Below are 18,505 nucleotides of genomic sequence, written 5' to 3'. Positions count from 1 at the left end.
CTTTTTAATTTAGCTTCCAATTGAAGAACCATATAGAATAGTTCAAGGTGACCTTCGCGCGTTGAGCGAGCGTCTTCGATCGGAGTAAGTGCTTTATCAAGCTCTCGATTTAAGATTAAATCTTCGAGTGTAAGCAAGCTATTTCTTGCAATTGCAAGTTGAACTCGGTCTCTTTTAGCTTTGTTAGTTTTTCGAGCAGCTATACCTTGCTCTTTTAAGAGCTTATTATGTTTGTTGATAGCTGCTTGAAGTGTTTTCTTAACTTTTCGTAACGCCGTTACCCTTTCTGCTTCCGTACGAATTTGAATTCGTTCTTTTAAATCGCTAGTTGCAGCAAAAGAACCTCTTTTATAAATACTCTTTCGCGATGTTCTTTTGCGTTTCTTATCTTCTCTAATCTTTTCTTGAAGATTGATATGTTCTATCGAAGTAAGATGTGCTTTTTAAAGCTCGATAGAAGCTTGCTTTATCGTAATTTTAAAGAGTTCTTTCGTATCATCGGAAAACTGTATCGGATCTTAAGTGCGTAATAAATTGATCTTTACAATTGTAGTTTATAAATCTTTAAGTCGAAAAGGACGAAGCGCGAGAAGCTCGAGATTATCTTTATCGTTTTTTTCGTTAAGTATTGATCTCTTTCTTTTATTATAAAAGCGAATCTTTTTAAGACTAGCGTTGATATTGCAAGGCTATATTCCCGAGGTTTTAAAAGCGTTTACAATCGTATAGTGTTGCATAGCTTATTAGCGGATATTCGTAAGATCGCGGAAGAACGAAGTGATAGTATATTCGAAGTCTAAACTTCGAATAGTATTTTGGATAGCAAAAGCGTGATAATGCTTTTAAAGACGAAATACTTTAACGTTAAGAGGTTGAAGCGCGTGTATAAAGTAATTAGGAAACTAAAAGCAATGAATATGCGCTTCTTTAAGCTTTAATACAAATTCATCTAATCGATGAGACTCATAGCTATTTAAAAGCAGCATTTTCTATAGTTTATTTAACTTAGCGTGTGTTTATTTGATAAAGTGATCGGCGTAGTTTAAGATAATCTAATGATTGATATATCTTATAAGAAAGCAATCAATCGTTTCGTCACTTGTAAGCTTATCCGTAATCCAATTCTCTATAATCTTCTTGCTCGGTGTAATGATATATAGCGGAAGAGTCTTTTTGCCGTCTGCTCGAATAGTTTTAATAATTATAATCGATTTGCGATTGTTTAAAGAGCTTGTATACATTTCTTTGACTTCTTTTAGAACGATCACAGTCTCTCTCGGCGGACATTTAACACGCGCTCTCGACTCGTTTATATTCAAAAGCTTTTTCGGAATGTTGATATTATAAAGAACTATATCTTTTTGCAATTCTTCGAATCATTTTTTTATCTTTTCTTCGGTATGCGATTCGAGTCTAACGCGCTCGATTAGTTTAGTCTTGATTATATGAAGATCGGGGTTTCGGCGAAGCTAATCTTTGAACTAAGATTGTGATACAAGAGAAAGAGAAAGCTGTTGTTTTTATACGACGTTAAAAGCGATTTGATAATTATAAATAAAATAAAATAATAACACTTACTGCTCTTAAGTGATTGATTCTAACGCGTACTATTAGAAGAGTTGCTCTTAAACTAAGCTTTTATTGCTCGTAGTAATATTGTCGGATCGCTTCTTCTTGCTCTTGCAATAAAATCTGATTATTTCCTCTTTATCGATTGAATTGACTTGTGATAGGATTGCGCTTTTTCTTTTTAGCTCGGTATACAGCTTTTCGTAAAGCAGGTTCTTTGACTCCGAATATACGTGCTAACGTAGCAGCACATTCGCTTTTCGGTCGTTTTACTTTTTCATCATCGGTTTCTATATCTTCTAAGGCTTAATCGCGCGCTTTTTAAAAAGCGCGGTCGTATTCTTTTTTAATAGCATAGCGGCCGTAATAATTGAGAGCTACAAGAGCTTCTGAAGTTTGCGGAGGCATGGTTGGAGAAATGTTGAAGGAAAAATAGCTATCGCAAGTGTAGTAGAATTGTATGCGATTTACTATGGAATGGCAATTTGAAGTAGGACACTTGCTTGACCTGGGACACTTGCTTGTCTTGACTGTGACCGAGAGCCCGCAGGTCATAAAGTCAGCGCACTGACTATTACCATTTACTACCCTTCATCTCCAAACTCAATCACTTTAGAAAAAGAACCTTCCCCCCCCTCCCACCCTCAAGTTTTAACTTTCTCAATCAAGGCCCACTCTAAACAAATATATAAAGTATAGCCAGGAAGAAAGTAAGTCATCTTCTACTCATTTCCCTACCCGCTAATCAAGCCAGTCGATTACTACTGAAGACTACATTAACCCCAGGAGATTACCATTGCTATATAGCCCAGCCTAATCCAATCAAAGACTTCTATCGTGTGAAAATCTCGAGACGCCTTTGAAAGTATTGAAGGTTGTAGCCAAACACCGACACCTTTATTAGATATCTCGCTTCCCGAGCACTAGCTCCAATTTAAGCGAAGAGATCGTTCTCTGGTAGACTATATAGGTATGGGCTTACCATTACTATCCACGCTATACCAGACCGCAGAAAACCTCTATCTCATAACCTGCATGCTAGAAGGCAGAGCGCCCTGATAAGCATGTAAGTAAGACTCAAGATTATTTTCCTTTTCTTCTATTGAGTTCCTAAAGAGATTACAAACAATGTGACATTAGATACAAAAGCCCAGAATTCAACAAAATGAGAAATTCCGAATCGAAACGTGTAAAAGTGATCAAAAGAAATCGAGCTCTTCAATCGCTACCCTTGTAATCCCGCTCCCAACAAAAAAAAAAAAAAAAGAAAAAAACTTGGCATGGACATAACAAATAAACAAACCAATTACCCATCGCCACTTCTCAGCAAGCCAAGCCAGCCCAGAGCATACATCTTCCGACCTGCCGAAATTCCCAACAAGCCAAGCCAGCCCAGAGTATACATCTTCCGACCTGCGGAGAGACATATCCAGATCCTCCACCTGGTCAGGTACGTCTCCAAAGGTGGACCTTCCAGTGGGGGGGGGGGGGGGGGGGGGCGTAAAATCAGCACTCACTTGGTTCACCGAGCCCGCCAAGCTGAGGACTATTGGGAAGGGCGGGTAGGGCGGGTAGGACGGGTTTGGCCTGGACTTGAGAAGCTGGCGATGGCTCCGGTGCCCCGACCTTGATGATCAAGGTCGTTGGCTCTGGGGCCGGAGTGGTGTACCCCTTGACCGAGGCGACAATGGTGGTGGCTAGAGGATGGAATGGGTCCGTAGCGTCGACCGTAGGGAGGGCAACGGGCTCCATAGAGGGGGGAGCAGGCTCCGAAGGTGCCGAGGACCAATGTCCCTCCAAAGCCCCGGGATAGAATGGCTCGGCTGCGTCGACCGTAGGAAGGGCGACGGGTTCCGTAGAGGAGGGAGCAGGCTCCGAAGGTGCCGAGGAACTATTTCCCTCTAAAGCCCCGGGATAGAATGGCTCGGCTGCGTCGACCGTAGGAAGGGCAACGGGTTCCGTAGAGGAGGGAGCAGGCTCCGAAGGTGCCGAGGAACTATTTCCCTCTAAAGCCCCGGGATAGAATGGCTCGGCTGCGTCGACCGTAGGAAGGGCGACGGGTTCCGTAGAGGAGGGAGCAGGCTCCGAAGGTGCCGAGGAACTATTTCCCTCTAAAGCCCCGGGATAGAATGGCTCGGCTGCGTCGACCGTAGGAAGGGCAACGGGTTCCGTAGAGGAGGGAGCAGGCTCCGAAGGTGCCGAGGAACTATTTCCCTCTAAAGCCCCGGGATAGAATGGCTCGGCTGCGTCGACCGTAGGAAGGGCGACGGGTTCCGTAGATGAGGGAGCAGGCTCCGAAGAATGTGTCGAGGACCAATGTCCCTCCAAAGCCCCGGGATAGAATGGCTTGCCAGCGTCGACTGTAGGAAGGGCAGCGGGTTCCGTAAAGGAGGGAGCAGGCTCCGAAGAAGGTGTCGAGAACCTATTCCCCTCCAAAGCCCCGACGACAATGTCCAGAAATCCCACGTTGCTATAGAGCTGGGTCATATCCCAGAACATGACGCCGCCGAAGCTCTCGAACTTCTGGGACTCCGCGATCGCCTGGGCGAGCACATACGGCTCGACGTAGGATCCCTTGCCCGCAGCCGCCACGTTTGCCGGCGCGCCGAGGAGGAGCTTGACACGGCGGTTCAGCGACTCTTGCTTCGCCCAGCGGTCCCAAGCGTCGAAGTTGAAACTGCTTCTGTCGGCACCTGGGTTGAAGTTCTTGACACCGCAGTAGTTGTTATAGAACTGGATGAAAAGAGCATCGAACGGGATCTTCTCGAATAGTCCATTCATGGCCTGGTCCGGGAATGGGCACTGGGGCGCGGCAGTGAGGATGATACTCTTGTCGCTTGGGTATCTGCGGAGGCGGTCGAGCTCCTCTCCGAAAGCGACAATATAGCCGATGTCAGAGCTTTCGAAGTCGAAGTCAAACCCGTCGACTACAGCGGAACCAAAGGGCCGGGAGATGGTGGAGTAGGCCTGCACAGGGCCAAATGCAGCCCATACATCCTGAGCTCCCTTGATCGCCATCTCGACCGAGTCAAAACCGCCCTCCGTGTAATAAGCTCCCGGGAAGGAAAGAAGAATCGTCTTTCCCAATCTTTGGCAGCTTTTGATGTCATCCCTACAGGTCGTCAGCAAGAAATGCAATGGCAGAGGGGGAAAGTGAGAAAGGCTTACTCAAGGTCGGGTGAACTGGGTCCCAAATTCAATGTTCGGTCACGAAGAGATATCATAAAAGAAATGGGGATGATCTATATAAAGTCAACTAATGTTCCAACATCTTAGCTGGTTCGCAGATATATCTATGTTTATACGCACTTACATCAATTCGGGTATCTATGTCAAGTCAGTCACAATTGATCGGGCGGGCCGTAGGCTATTCCAACGGGGGTCGACTTACCTTCGCAATAAAATGCCAGGCTTGCCTGACTACCGACTTGGCCAAAGGAATTTTGTCCTACACAAGAACAGTTAAAAAAGATTCAGACGGTAACCATGGTCGAGCTCACCCCAGTATACGGCGACATTTTTCGAGGAAGCGGCATCGAATCCCGCCAAGACTGACGAGGCAAGAGCCAACACAGAAGCTACAAGAAGGGTAACAGAGTATTCTCCGAACATGATTGATAAGATTAATGACTTGCAAGATTATATATAGAAAGAGGAGTGGTTCAGGAAAGAAGCCTGAGCAGATGAAGGATGAAGACCGATGATGGTCAAAAGGTTGCTGGACAGCAGCGTCTTTTATATATCTTGGGATTCAGCGTTTGTGGACGATCCGAAAGTAGTGTCGACAGAGGCGGAGCCTCTGGTCATGCAGTAGGAGAAAATGATTAAAAGGTCAGACGGTGCGTTTTGTATGGGCTTAAGCTCTTTCCAGTTATACTATCTGGTTAGCGAACAGCGATTCCTGATCTTCATAGGAACTTAAAGGTTAGGGCGATCGCCGACCATGTATCATTCTAGTAACGGAGATCCTTAGCAGAATTTCTGCAAAGCACATCGTTTCAAGTTGTAGATAGATGCTGTGGGGGGGTGGATTCATTGGGCACAAATTTTTCTGACGATCGAGTCCAAGGGAAGGGACAACTGAAATGTAGCAACTGCTAAGGAGCCGGTCCCAAACGTAGCCTATAGACTATACCGAAAAGGAGAAATACATATGAGATAGTGAGGTTCTGTTTTAAGATCCAAGGCCAACGGTATGGACTCATTCAGAATTCTCGCCTTCGGCGATGGGCTCCACAGATTGTTCTCGCGCTAATTCTGACATGTTGTAATGCGCAGTGAGACATATTGGTTCCGTTGTACGCAGCTCTGTAACCTCGCTGGAACCCATACGGTCCTCTGACTAAACTCGAACAAACGGTACAATGGTGCCCGGGGTTAGTGCTCTTTGGTTTATCACCGTTGCTGATTAGGAAGTACTAAGATACTAGCGAACAAACGCTTGACGAGCCTACGCTTAACGAAAACCTTTCCTCTTGAGAGAAATACCATCCCACAAACCAAATTGAATAAAATAATATGATGATAACGAAAAACATATTTGACCGTTTCGGTAGTGTTCGCGGTGGTTAAAAATTGCGGTGGCAGGGTCTCGGAATGCTGCCCGTACGTGCACGTTTAGGCGCGCAGCCGACTTCTCTTGAGAGCAGGTGACTTCCGCGATTCATTTCTTCAACTTCAACTATATAAGGCAAGGGCGTACCAGGCAAGGGCTGAATTAAGAGGCTTCGCTCTCCAGGTAGGGAGAAAGGGGAGTCTAGTCGCATTGGCGTATTTACTCGCTTGGGCTGCTTGGCCAATCAGAACCACGATGAGGGCAATCTCAACCAACCTTCGTCAAGATAATCTCAATCCGGACTGGATAACAATCTTGAAACGCTCTTCCTCGCAGCAGACTCGAAGTAGAAGAATTGCAAAATGACGTATTTTCCGCTCAATTTCCTGAAAAATTAGAGCAGGGTATCTTGTAAAGCCGCCGGGGTGTCATGGTGCATCATCTAATTGCGGAGTCTACTAAAAAAATCGGTTTGTTTCCGTCCGAGTGCTGTCCCCGCGGTGGGTAGTGTACCGGTAGTACGATCTTGTCCTGGTAGCCATAAGCCGTTACCCTAGAACCTTTCTAGTCTAAGTCTAAATGGAGCACTCTGCCCTTCCCATCTAGATTTTACACCTTTCAGCTTTTCTCTTCAGTATTATCATAGTAGAAATTCAATATAATCAAGCAAATTCAGGCCCATCATCATTTTGATCTATCTCACTTGTCCAATTTCAAAAATCCATCCATTCATTACGCTTAAGATCCTCATGCTATTCAAGAGTTGGTTATAGCTCGAGTTCTCAAATGAGCTTCTAGAACAGCAGGCGAAAGCGGTATTAATAAAAAGGAACTAGAAACAACAAGATGAAATCAATCTGTAAGATTCTTCCTTTCCAAATATCCCTCAACTTTCAGAATGAAGCTGCTGCTGCTGGAGAACACCCCCCGCCACCCCCTCGGAAGAAAATCACCGAAACACAATCATCTACACACAGACAAGCATGACCTCACCGAAAACGAGAAAAAAAAACCCACGGCTGGCCAAAGAAAAGTACCTCCCTACCATGAAAGCAAAGCGCTTCCATATGATGAATGGATAGATGTATGAGGGTTGGCGAAAGTGCTGCCACGTAGACACGCAATACCCGACGAACGTAGGAAAGAAAACCGGAAAAAAAGGGTCGCCGACCGAAAAGATCGCAATGGCCCCTGCACACGCCGCGCGATGGCAATTGCAATCATCGGAGTGAGGCGCTAGCGATTGCATGAATATCAACAAGAGCGAGAAACACGACGACAGGTTGAGAAGATGGAATATATATATATATATATATACGGGTTTTGGCTAGTAATCCAGTACACGGAGCTCAGAACTACGACGGAAATATAGAACTCAACCGCAGGAATAGAGCGAGCGCCTTGGGCAGCATAGCCGGATTCGAGACTCCCGTGTCCTGCTCTCAGAGGCAAAAACAGACATCATCGCAACGCAGCATTCTAATCTCCGATATTCAGGGTTGGCCTAATAACTCTGGGGAGGATCAGCGTGCATACCAGCAGGCGCCTGATATCCCAAAGACCCCTGAGTCTGCTGCGTTTGCGCCTGCGCGCGACCGATGACCTCTTTCTCGCCTTGGATCAGGGAGCAGCAGCCGCAGCAGAAGGAGAGGAGGGCATCAGAGGGCGTGTCGCCGCGGATGGAGTACTTGGCGCGGATGTCCTGACGCTTGAGGAATTCGAGGCTGTGGCGTGTGTAAGTAAGTACGTTGGACATATCATCAGGAGAGAGGAGCTGCTATACACGAATCCAGCACCGACGCAGTTCAGGCCTGCGAAGAGGAGACACTGGAGGTATTTAGACGCTGTCCTGTGGTGAAAGGGCTGATAGGGTACATACGTCGTTGTTTATCCTTTCGTAGCCAGTGAGGCTTGGGTCTCTAAGCCTGGCTTGAGTGCGACCATAGACGAAGCAGGGGCAGAATGTCGCTTTCAGGCCTGGATAATCTCATTTAGTACACGTCTCGAGCAGACAATATTAACGCGCATACAGAGATTGTCAGCTCCCTTGAAGCAGTCAAATATATTGTTGGACCATTCCTCGGTTCCGGTCGTTGGTTGGTAATTTGCGGAGGTAGGCTGAGGTTGAGCTGGTTGTTCTGATGTGATGGGGGCTTTGGTGTCGCTCATTTTGACCTAAAATCTCAAATGAGGGCCGTAAATCTCAGTTGGAGACGCGGGATTTGTAGGTTGGGAAAGAGGAGAATGAAATGTGAGGAGGGAAATTTACAGCCTTATAACAAAGACCGCTAATCAAATCATCCCGGTGGACCAATAACACCGCAACCGAACAAAAGGATCACTTCATGTCCACAGTCCGGTATAGCTCCCGCGATATGTTTATTTGATATAGCAGAGCTGAAAACATGGGGGAGAACGTGCCTCGCCTAAGGATAGGTCGTACGGCTGAGAACTGTGGCTTCAGCCCTATCCAATCCAAGCCGTTAACTTTCCAGCCATTTGTTTTAACTGGTCTCATGTCACAATTGGCATGGGTTGGGTGTCGTTCTTAACGGGCAAGTGTCGTTGAACTATTTCAGAGACCATGGGGCTGTACGACCGGACCCGGATAGCGACTTTAATATTGCATATCTGCAAAGCAAGACGATACTCGCTCGCTTGATCGAAGTAGTATTTAGCCCTTCTTATGGGCTATATGGGAAGAAAGCTCGACCCTAGGCCCGTTGTCGAGGGCGTTTGAAACAGGGGAAACGTCCGTCTCCAGATATAATCTCGCTGGGCATTTTCTGTCGAGGATGAGTGTCCGCGCGTTTTGCAAAAATTCCGTTGAGGTAGACCATGTTATGTGATATTTGCCACGCAACACCTCAGCACCAGTGCCCCTGCGAACTGCCAGAGAACCACCGAATGATAGACAGCGGCATCATCGCTTATTCCCAGCCCCTACTACTCAGTTTGACGTGGATAGTACCAGCGCTTGTTCCTTCTGCAAGATTCTTAGCCAAAGAGACGTTCAGCTCCTGCTGGCCGACAGCAACATCGATCCCCTCAAGAATGCAGGCCCATCTACACCAGACAGCAGCACTGGACCCTCTGGGCCCACCCCACCCATCATCTATTGATGCCCTTACTCAGGATAAGATACTCACTCTTCACCACCGTCCCATTTCTCAGCACTCTTGGCTCCGGCGAATACTCATCTGTACTGTACCCCAACTTACCGTAGAATTCGACGGCACGTTTATTCCGCGTAAAGACCGTCAACATGACCTTCTCCGTCTCAGGAACTCTCCTCGCCACATCTTCCAAATACCCCATCATCATCCTTCCCAGCCCCGTCCTATCTTTCGTTAGCCCATTGCAACATAAGTTTCATAACTGCAAGAAGAGAATTACACAGCACTTACCCCCGCAACTCCGCCGAGAGATGAATCTCATAGCAATACACGACAGGAAACCCATCCTCGTACGTCGGCATGAGACTCATAAAGCCCTGCACGCGGCCATCCTCTGCCTTCTTGACGAGCAGGTATTTTAAGTCCAGCAACTTCATCTCTTCCTTCTTGGCCCGGGGTTTCCATCCCCCTTTGGACTCCCGGTAGTCCTCTGAGCTGGTGAGCTCGATGAGGGCGAAGCAGGCGTTGAGATCGGCTTCGGGGAGCGACGACGAGGCGTGCAGGGCGAGTGTGTAGATGGCGGCAGTGGTGGGGTGGCGGAAGAATCTCCAGTCGTTTCTGTGGGGATTAGAAAAGAAAAGAAAAGCCCCAACCGAAGGAAGTTGAGCTGGCAAAGCAAAATGGCTTTGTGGGGGAAGAATGTCGTGAACAGCGCTAGGCAGGTTTGTTTATATAAAACATGATGATGATCGGAATATCAAAACAACGTACGGGTTGAGATGGGGGAATTCACATACATACCCAGGCATATATTCCCTCTCAAAATCCTCCAAGCTCTTCTGGTTCGCAAGCTCGATATGATCCACTTCGTCCATCCTCTTGATCTCGCCCTTTTCTCTCCTCTCGCTTCGTAGAAGAAATCGATGTTGGACGTGACTCGCCGCGCCTGTCAAGCATGAACCCCGGATTTAAACTCAGGCCGCAAGCCTCGGCCTCCAAGCTTCACTTCAACTCCACCCGATTGCTCTTTCTCAGACGGAATATTCAGACGACCACGACCACGACCACGACTACAAACTGCCACCAGATGAGATGCCCGACGCAAACCCTCCACCGCGGCTGGCGTAGCTACGCCTCAGCCGCACGCCCTCACCACCCCAAACTACCACCAACCATCTCCCTCGACCATGTAAATAATACGTACAAACCATCCCCCCCCCATCCCGCTTTCTCCCGCCTACCACCACCACCACCACCCCCAGGATCCTCCAGATTCGCTAACACGTTGCCCTATGGTGGGCGCCGTGCCTCTTCTAGTTTCTGCAGCGCGGAAAAGCGATCAAGCTGTGGCGGGCGATCATAAGAGGCTGTCGCCGCATTTCGGATCCCCGGACCAGGGCCGAGACGCTGGGCTTTGCGAGGGAGGAGTTCAGGAGGAACAGAGGGGTTGGGGATATCGTGCGTTACCTCAGATTCGTTACCTAAGATTGGTTCTTTTGCTTCCGACGCCCTCGGGGAGTGGTTTGGTACGCGGAGGAGGCTAATGGGCGGGTGTGAACAGGGTCAAATCCGGTACTTGATATCGACGGGGAAGACGCAGTGGGAGACGATGGAGAGGTATATTGATGGGCTGTGAAGATTAAAGCCGTTCAGGATACCCGCAGACTCGAAGACACGAGGACGGGGTGTGGGAAGAGGTGTGTCAAGGGGTATATTGGTTGGGTTCTTCAATCCTATAACCACCACCATCTTCTCTCAAGCATCGCCTGCTTCTGCCCAAGATTCGGTATTCAGCCCTCGTCGATGGTCGAGCATGAGACCAGTACCCGCCAACGCCAGCCTGTGCATATCGTATCATATCATACAACTCAGGTCCTCCTCTCACCTCCTCCGCCACCGTGCAGCCCTAGAGATGCCCGCAATGGCATACCCTCCTCCATTTCCCACCATCCCAGAATTGCGCCACTATCTCACAGATATTCGCAAATATTGCTACACCTATTGCGACCCCTACTTCCCCTGTCGCTGCTTGTGCTTCGGATTCAGCGAGCAGATGATATACACATGCCCCTTGCCCGACTTGCCACCCTTCCTGCGCACGCTCTGTGAGAGAGGTACATACGTCAGCTTATATTCTTTTCGTCTCTTCTGCCTCCATAGCTCCGCACCCATTCCCCCCTCCTCCCTAAATAAGAAAACCCCTCCAAGAAATAAAGAAATCCCCAAAGGAAAACATACCTTGCACCCCCCACAAAGCTTCTTAACCGAACTCCTAACCTTCATCCCCCGAACCTGCTCCAGCCCCCCCATTCCCGCGACTTTTCCTCCTGCTCCTGCTCCCACTCCCATCTCCCTCCCCATAACCACCCCAACCATCGGTCTCCGCGCGGCCGTCCCCGCCGTCGAGTTCGCAAACGTCCTCGCCGCAGGTAGCATTCTACTAAACGAGGAACGGAGGGTAATGGCGGAGGAGGGAGACAGCGCGCGTGCTGCTGCTGCTGCTGCTGCTGCTGCGCGGAGGAGGAAGAAGCTTGAAGTCGAGGGTCGTGGAATCATTGCGCTGATATGATTTACTGAGTTTGTCGGTTGATTTTTTTTCTCTTTCTTTTTTTTAGCTTTTGTTGGGTTGTGGGATTAAATTGCGGTTTGCGCCGCTTCTTTCTTGAGAGGCGTGTGAAATGCGTGAGTGTGTTGTGAAGTTGCTGATGATGTTCAACCGCGGAGAGAGAGAGATTTGGGCTGGGATAAGCGGAGCGGAAAAGAGTTTCGCCGCGGGATGGATAGATGGATGGATGGGACGGGGTCGATCCACTTCTTTCGATCTTGATGGATAGAGAAGGGAGAGAGAGAGTAGACCAATTTTTTTCTTGTTGAACTAACCCGATTTATGTGTAAAATTTCTTCAAGGGCTCTTTCAACGCAGTGCCGAGGTAAAAATCATCGCTTTTCTATTTTTTGCCCTCCGCGCCCGCAGCATGATCTATCTATCTGTAAAACTCAGGACCAAACACCCCGACGCCGCGCTAATCTCCAACTACTCCTCTGGATATTCCTTTCTCGTCCCCTTACGACCTCAAGAAAGTCTTGAATACCTGACTCTCAGTACAGTCCTCCCACGGGTACCCAATTTTCTTCAAGAAGCTCTCCAGCTCCCGCAGCTCCCCATCCGGACACAGAATCCCCGTCAGCACCTTGCCGATATCGCTGCCTGCGTTCCGGTACTGGAAGAGACTGATATTGTACCTCGGTCGCAGCGTCGTCAGGAACTTCTCCAGCGCACCCGGTCTCTCAGGGAAGTTGAACATGTATAACCTCTCGTGTGCGACGCCTGAGCGGCCGCCTACCAAGTAGCGGACGTGGGACTTTGCCAGCTCATCACCGGAGAGGTCAACGGGCGTCATGCCGCCGGATGAGATTCGCGAGAGCAGGGAATCGAGCTCAGCTTCTCGTTGATCAGCTGCAGAGGTGAGAGAGAGTCCAATGAGCACGTTGGCTACGGCATCTGTGGCGTAGCGATACGAGAACTCGGTCACCATGTGTGGTAAGATAGCTTTAATAAGCTCAGAGAACGCGCCTGGTTTCTCGGGGATAGAGACGCTGATAAGCGCCTCCTTCTTCTCTCCCAGCGCTGCTCTCTCGGCCACGAAGCGTAGGCGGTCGAAATTCATGTTCGCTCCTGAAGCGATGGCAACGAGTTGGCGGTTTGTGTTAGCGGAGGGGTGTGCAGCCGCGTATTTCTTGAGGCCAGCGAGGGCGAGCGCACCAGCGGGCTCTACGATGGAGCGAGTGTCTTCGAAGACATCTTTGATGGCAGCGCAAGTCTCGTCGGTCGTGACTTGAATAACCTCATCTACCACTTCCTGGCACACGCGGAATGTCTCCTCACCTACACATTTCACTGCCGCGCCGTCTGCAAACAGCCCAACCTCCTTCAACGTGACTCTCTTACCCAGAGCCAATGACTGCACCATCGCGTTTGCATCGTACGTTTCGACCCCAATGATCTTCACATGTGGCGCAATACGCTTCACATACAACCCAATTCCCGCGATAAGTCCTCCCCCTCCCACGCAGCAGAAAATAGCCTCCAGCTTCTGGATACTTGTCTGGCGCAGGATCTCCATCCCAATCGTCCCCTGCCCGGCAATAACATACGGGTCGTCAAATGGCGGGATACTCGTCAGCCCATACAGTTTCTCCAAGCGTGCGCACTCCACCTTCGCCGCGTCAAAGTCCGCACCGTGCAAGACCACCGTTCCCCCAAGCCTGCTGACATTTCGGTGTTTGATCTCGGGCGTTCCCTCAGGCATGACGATGGTAGCTGGGATCTTGAGCTTGCGTGCAGAGTATGCTACGCCTTGCGCGTGGTTCCCGGCCGAGCAAGCCACAACTCCTTTCCACGTCGTCGTCTTATCCAAATGCGCCATCTTGTTGTACGCGCCCCGCAGCTTGAAGCTGAACACCGGCTGCAAATCCTCTCTCTTCAATAGCACTTTGCATTGCAGCCTGTTGCTCAGGTTCGTGGCGTGCGTGAGGGGCGTTTCCTCCACGACCTCGTAGACGCGAGACGCGAGGATGAGACGTAGGTACTTGTGGAATTAGCTCTTGATCGCGATCCGTCGTGGGAGAAGGAACCTACATCAGGATATCCATTCGGCAGTAGAAACTCGTCTGGAATCAGTCCCTTGAGTCTAGACTTGGGGCTCCCGGGGCTCCCCCTCGGCGGTGAAGGGTTGGCTGAGTACTCCGTGAGGGAGAAGGAGTTCGAGCTTGGTGTTCGTGGGGGGCTGGTGCCATTGGGCTCTCCGTTGATCTTGGCTCCATTCTCCATCGTGGGAGGAAGGACAATCGATACAAGATCGATTTTTGTTACTGGTGGTGGGGAAAATATGTGAAAAATGTTGTTGTTTTGTTGACGACCAGAACAGTCACTGATAATTAAATTTAGTGGACCCCGCGATTGGTCGGCTGAACATCGGATGATTATACCTTAAGCTTGAGTGGTGAGGTCAGCTAGATGCTTGGAGGAAGAAGTTCGACACCGACGACAACATCATTAACAACAACAATAATAAGAAGCAGAGCCTCAAAAACCTGCACATCAAAATGTCCAACTCACCCCTCCCCTCATCCTTCGATGGAGATACGTACGCCTCCCAACTATTCCCTAACTCTCCTCAATTCCAATCTCGAAAGAAGTACATAGCTAAGCACACGACGGCAGCGAGTTCTACGAAGAAAACCGGTGGCAGAAGCTCTTCCGGCGTCTGAAAGAAGAACCTCTCATCCCTCTAGGTAAGCAAGCACCCATCCGTCCCACGCCCCTTCTCTCCCCTGGATCCAATATCTTCCCCCATCAATTGCTAACGCAGACGCAATGTCCCCGCTCCCCAGGCTGCGGCCTCACCTGCTGGGCGCTTTTCAACGCCTCACGCTCGATCCGGGCGGGCGACTCAAACCGCACGAACCGCATGTTCCGGGCGCGGATCTACGCGCAGGCGTTTACGCTGCTCGCTATGCTCGGCGGCTCCATGTACTGGAAGACGGACCGGCAGAAGCGCAAGGAATTCGACGACGTGCTGGCCGAGCAGAAGGCGCAGGAGAAGAGAGCCGCCTGGATCCGGGAGCTGGAGAGCCGCGATGCGGAAGAGAAGGAGCTGAAGGCTGAGCGGAGGAGGAAGTTGGAGAGGTTGGAGAAGAGGAAGGAGGAGTTGGGGAGGGTGGAGAAGGGGAAGGAGGGGGCAGGGGACAAGAGTGAGAAGGGTGTGGTGGATAAAGGTCAGAAGAGCGGGGCGGATGAGGTTGTGGAGCAAGGAAAGGAAGCTAGCTCTGTGGTTAGGGGGGAGGAGAAGAAGGGCGTGTTGGAGTCGGTGTCGGGGTTGCTGTGGCCGAAAAAATAGACGACGAGAGCGAGACGTAATGTGTATAGAATTGGATTGGGATGGAGTTTGGAGTCGGGGGCATGTATTGGGTTGTACACTTTCAGGTGGACCGGCTTGTCAAAACGTCCGACATTGTTGATTACTTGTATCCGAAAGGTGGTGCTTGGTGTGTTGACTATCCGGGTTCGACGAGCCGATTTGTAACTACCAGATCGAGGGGCTTCCTCGCTTGCAGCAAAAGGGGTAGCGAGTTTTAGGGGTAAAAACAAGTAAACAACGCACAACCGTTGCGGGTATTCTAATCAAGCACCAGCTCACCCCAACTCCACCCGGGCTCTTGAAAGACCAATATCCAATGTTATCCAGCATGCCAAATCCAAACTCCCGCACCTCCTGGTCCCCTCAATTCATCGAACCGCCACTCCTGTTACTCCCAATCAATCCAGCCATCTCCAGCAGCGCTCGATCAGCCTCAATATCACCCGTGCCTAAATTGACCCTTCTCCTTGCCTCCGCCTCTCTCTCCTCCCAAGCCCACCTCTCCTTCTGCCCCTCCGCTTCCTTGTCCCCGCCACAGCCCCAAACCTCCAAACTCTCCACCTCGAACCGATCCTGCCAATCAAACTTCCTCGTCTCACTATTCCGGAACGCGCCACCCCCAGAGGTGTAGTTATGCGTGAAGACCCCGAACTCAAAACTCGAGTCGAGCAGCAGCGAAACTGCACCCAGGCTGGCATGCGTGGACAAGCCGGCCGTCTGTTTAGCTTTAGGATGCGGGCACCCGAAGGCAATGCCCGAGTGCGCGCTGGGCGGTTTAGCGAAGGAGATGTAGTCCCTGTTTAATGACGACGCGTGGTAGACCTCGTGGACGGGCTCGAGTTGGAAGAGCAGGGTCTCGGTGTCGCCAAAACACTCCTTGTGTGTTTGGCGCCAGTGCTGGCCGACGTAGACGCCAAAGACCATGTGCGTGGATTTGCTGCTGTCTGGGAATCGTTTGGGGGGAAGTGCGTCTGCAAAGCCGCGTTCTTGGCCGGAGGAGGGAGGCTCGGAGATGCGGTTTCCTGATACGAGGAGGATGGTGGGGGCACGCCAGTTGAAGACTTTGGTTTCGAAGCTGCCCATGGAGAAGCCTGAATCTCCGCCTGAATAAAGCAGCCGTAGACGTCTGAAGAGGGAGTCGCCGGGGAGGAAGAAGGACAGTTGTGATAGCACGTTCAGGTCCAAAATCTCTCCCGTTCGAGGAAGAAGCGGTTGGTCCATCACTGGATCTGGAGGGGGCAATGGTGCAGCAGAATCGCCTTTCCTCTTCGTAAAATCAATGTTCTTTGAGAACAAAAAATGCTCGAATAGGGCATTAAAGCCATTGAACAGAAATGGTAAGGAAGTGAGTATAACGGTATTGAATTGATGTATTTTGACGCCAGGAAACTTCTCGACGTTAACAAATGCTGCCAGAACGTTGTCCGCAGTTTTGCGGAGGCCTTCAAGCTGGTCGCCTGATAGTCTTTCAGGATTTCGGGCGAGGCTTTGTTGAGGGGAAAGAGGTGCTATCAGTAGAAGAAGCATTATTAGCTTCTTGAGGTTGTCAGAAGGTATGGAAGCTTGATTGATAGGGGCGTCGCCGTGCCGGAAGACTTCTATCGCATCTAGGGATTCCAGGGCCGCAAGAGCCAAATCGTCGTCGTCTTCTTCTTCCTCGTCATTCGCAGCATCGTCCACAGCGAAACCCTGACTATAGCTTCTCGCTGGCTCAGAAACCGCTTGTGTATCCGCTTCCGGCTTAACATTCTCCTCCTTCTCGCCCCGGTCGAAGACTGCCAGACTTCGAAATAGCAACTTCGTCCTATCCCGTCCGCCCTTCTTCAGCACCCTCGCATACCTCTCGGTCATGATAACAACTACCATGATCATCTGCTCAAACCCCAGCACGACCGGTGCATCTTGCCCAAACGGAAATGCGCCTAGATACGACATCATTTGAAATAAAATCGAGGAGACGCCGAGGACATCTGGGATTTCAAGTAGGCGCGCTACGGTATCCTCTTTAAGAAATGAGATATCATCTTGCTTGTCGGCGAGAGAGTTGAAAACATCTTCGAAGGAATAGAGTTCGAGCGGGCTGAAGCAGCGTCTGGCGAATTTGAGGGCCAGTTGATGGCTCAGCTGCTCGGTTGAAGCGTGTCTTGCGTCTTCGCTCGACGATGATTGTCCCATCTTGAAATCGTGTACAGAATCTCATGAGGTCGTAGGTCCAAGTCCAACTTGAGATGCTGTAGCTGTGGTTCAGATTGAGGATGTGGTTGTGGTGGTGGCAATGGACGTCAAGTCGGCACCGGGAGGGGCTGCCCATCATCGGTCCCTGGCCCACTAGAACCCGCCACTTGGGCCTTACTTTTTCTCAACGACAACTCAACTTTGTTATACTTGCAACAATTACACCCAGCAACTGCAACCCCTCGGAAAACCTTTACATTACTAGTTGTGATTACTTTCAGCGGCTCCGGCTTATGCCCTTTTCAATTTCAAAATCCCATATAGTCACACATCTCAGAGGAATGGCAATTCGTCTGTAGACCTGCATATTCCATCTACACCATCGCTCTCACCTCTCAATTCATTGTATCAAATTATGACAGAGATCGTCTCCTTTCTTTATGCAATCATCAATCTTTTATTCAATTACTATTCGATATGAGGCTAAAAATATTTTATGCGGCGAGCCTGTCATCCCGAGTGGTCAGTACTAAGATCTTTCTATCAGCTTCATTCAACGTCGATTGATATATATCTCGCTCTCATCTTTGCCCAGTGCCAAAAATGAACGGAATATCACAGATTGGGATGCTCTGTGTGCACTGAATAAAGCAGCTGCGGCGTTACATCTCCAAGGTTATGAACTCGTTACTCTGAACCTTTTTTAAATCGGTGTTTAGAGTCCGCTCTAGGTGGGCATGTGTGTCTTTCGGTACCTTAATTCTCACAAAACTGTAAAAATTCCAGTATTTATCACTCGCCTGACTGCTTAGTATATTACTGATCCAACAGAGCCTTCATTCAGGATTCAGCTGCAATCAAGCAAGATTCTCTTACCAGATCTCCCAACCCGTCTGATGCCCTCTCAGCCACTCAACCGGGGACGCTTCGTCTAAGCCTGTGCTGCAGCTGACAGCTGTCGGGAACAACTGCTATTCGCGCAGCTGAAATGCTGGTGGTGATATTGGAAGTCGCCTCGTCAAGTAGTAACATGGATATCTAACCCCTGAAAGGAAGTTGTCGGGGTAAAATGAGAGTTCGAGGGAAAGATCTTAGCGATGGACGCGTAGATGCTGGTAGAGAAGACTGTTGAGGCTTTTTCTAGCAGGGTCGCTTAGATTGAACAATCT

The 18,505-nt window shown here is 49.7% G+C and overlaps 8 protein-coding genes across 9 annotated transcripts; 2 read left to right on the top strand and 6 right to left on the bottom strand.

Annotated features, from left to right (window-relative positions):
• Nucleotides 1–3,075: 3,075 nt before the first annotated feature.
• Nucleotides 3,076–5,181, bottom strand: L3040_005335 (uncharacterized protein; the record flags this gene model as incomplete). Its single annotated transcript, XM_007288762.2, has 5 exons — nucleotides 3,076–4,681; nucleotides 4,738–4,811; nucleotides 4,883–4,896; nucleotides 4,961–5,017; nucleotides 5,070–5,181. 5 exons carry the CDS (start codon nucleotides 5,179–5,181, stop codon nucleotides 3,076–3,078), a joined length of 1,863 nt encoding a protein of 620 aa, XP_007288824.2.
• A 2,447-nt stretch (nucleotides 5,182–7,628) lies between these two features.
• Nucleotides 7,629–8,293, bottom strand: L3040_005334 (uncharacterized protein; the record flags this gene model as incomplete). The annotated part of the gene is made up of 4 exons (XM_007288761.2): nucleotides 7,629–7,848; nucleotides 7,908–7,951; nucleotides 8,004–8,101; nucleotides 8,155–8,293. 4 exons carry the CDS (start codon nucleotides 8,291–8,293, stop codon nucleotides 7,629–7,631), a joined length of 501 nt encoding a protein of 166 aa, XP_007288823.2.
• A 761-nt stretch (nucleotides 8,294–9,054) lies between these two features.
• On the bottom strand, nucleotides 9,055–10,115 carry L3040_005333 (uncharacterized protein; the record flags this gene model as incomplete). 2 transcript variants are annotated; one of them, XM_066157333.1, is made up of 4 exons in its annotated part: nucleotides 9,055–9,110; nucleotides 9,274–9,464; nucleotides 9,532–9,858; nucleotides 10,042–10,115. In XM_066157333.1, 4 exons carry the CDS (start codon nucleotides 10,113–10,115, stop codon nucleotides 9,055–9,057), a joined length of 648 nt encoding a protein of 215 aa, XP_066011639.1. The 2 variants fall into 2 exon arrangements, with proteins under 2 accessions (XP_066011639.1, XP_066011640.1); XM_066157334.1 differs by having other exon boundaries at nucleotides 9,346–9,464.
• An 80-nt stretch (nucleotides 10,116–10,195) lies between these two features.
• Nucleotides 10,196–10,725, top strand: L3040_005332 (uncharacterized protein; the record flags this gene model as incomplete). Its single annotated transcript, XM_007288759.2, has 2 exons — nucleotides 10,196–10,429; nucleotides 10,558–10,725. 2 exons carry the CDS (start codon nucleotides 10,196–10,198, stop codon nucleotides 10,723–10,725), a joined length of 402 nt encoding a protein of 133 aa, XP_007288821.2.
• A 525-nt stretch (nucleotides 10,726–11,250) lies between these two features.
• L3040_005331 (uncharacterized protein) lies at nucleotides 11,251–11,796 on the bottom strand (the record flags this gene model as incomplete). Its single annotated transcript, XM_007288758.2, has 2 exons — nucleotides 11,251–11,343; nucleotides 11,479–11,796. The coding sequence occupies 2 exons, from the start codon at nucleotides 11,794–11,796 to the stop codon at nucleotides 11,251–11,253; spliced, it is 411 nt and encodes a 136-aa protein (XP_007288820.2).
• Nucleotides 11,797–12,305: 509 nt separating this feature from the next.
• Nucleotides 12,306–14,071, bottom strand: L3040_005330 (uncharacterized protein; the record flags this gene model as incomplete). The annotated part of the gene is made up of 2 exons (XM_007288757.1): nucleotides 12,306–13,829; nucleotides 13,880–14,071. 2 exons carry the CDS (start codon nucleotides 14,069–14,071, stop codon nucleotides 12,306–12,308), a joined length of 1,716 nt encoding a protein of 571 aa, XP_007288819.1.
• A 275-nt stretch (nucleotides 14,072–14,346) lies between these two features.
• Nucleotides 14,347–15,140, top strand: L3040_005329 (uncharacterized protein; the record flags this gene model as incomplete). Its single annotated transcript, XM_007288756.2, has 3 exons — nucleotides 14,347–14,387; nucleotides 14,465–14,535; nucleotides 14,635–15,140. The coding sequence occupies 3 exons, from the start codon at nucleotides 14,347–14,349 to the stop codon at nucleotides 15,138–15,140; spliced, it is 618 nt and encodes a 205-aa protein (XP_007288818.1).
• Nucleotides 15,141–15,524: 384 nt separating this feature from the next.
• Nucleotides 15,525–17,336, bottom strand: L3040_005328 (uncharacterized protein; the record flags this gene model as incomplete). Its single annotated transcript, XM_007288755.2, has 1 exon — nucleotides 15,525–17,336. One exon carries the CDS (start codon nucleotides 17,334–17,336, stop codon nucleotides 15,525–15,527), a length of 1,812 nt encoding a protein of 603 aa, XP_007288817.2.
• Nucleotides 17,337–18,505: the final 1,169 nt, after the last annotated feature.

This window comes from Drepanopeziza brunnea (genome assembly GCF_022702325.1).
Source record: "Drepanopeziza brunnea f. sp. 'multigermtubi' strain 214-2 chromosome Unknown ctg8, whole genome shotgun sequence".
NCBI lineage: Eukaryota > Fungi > Ascomycota > Leotiomycetes > Helotiales > Drepanopezizaceae > Drepanopeziza > Drepanopeziza brunnea.
This window is presented reverse-complemented; position numbering and strand designations above follow the sequence as displayed.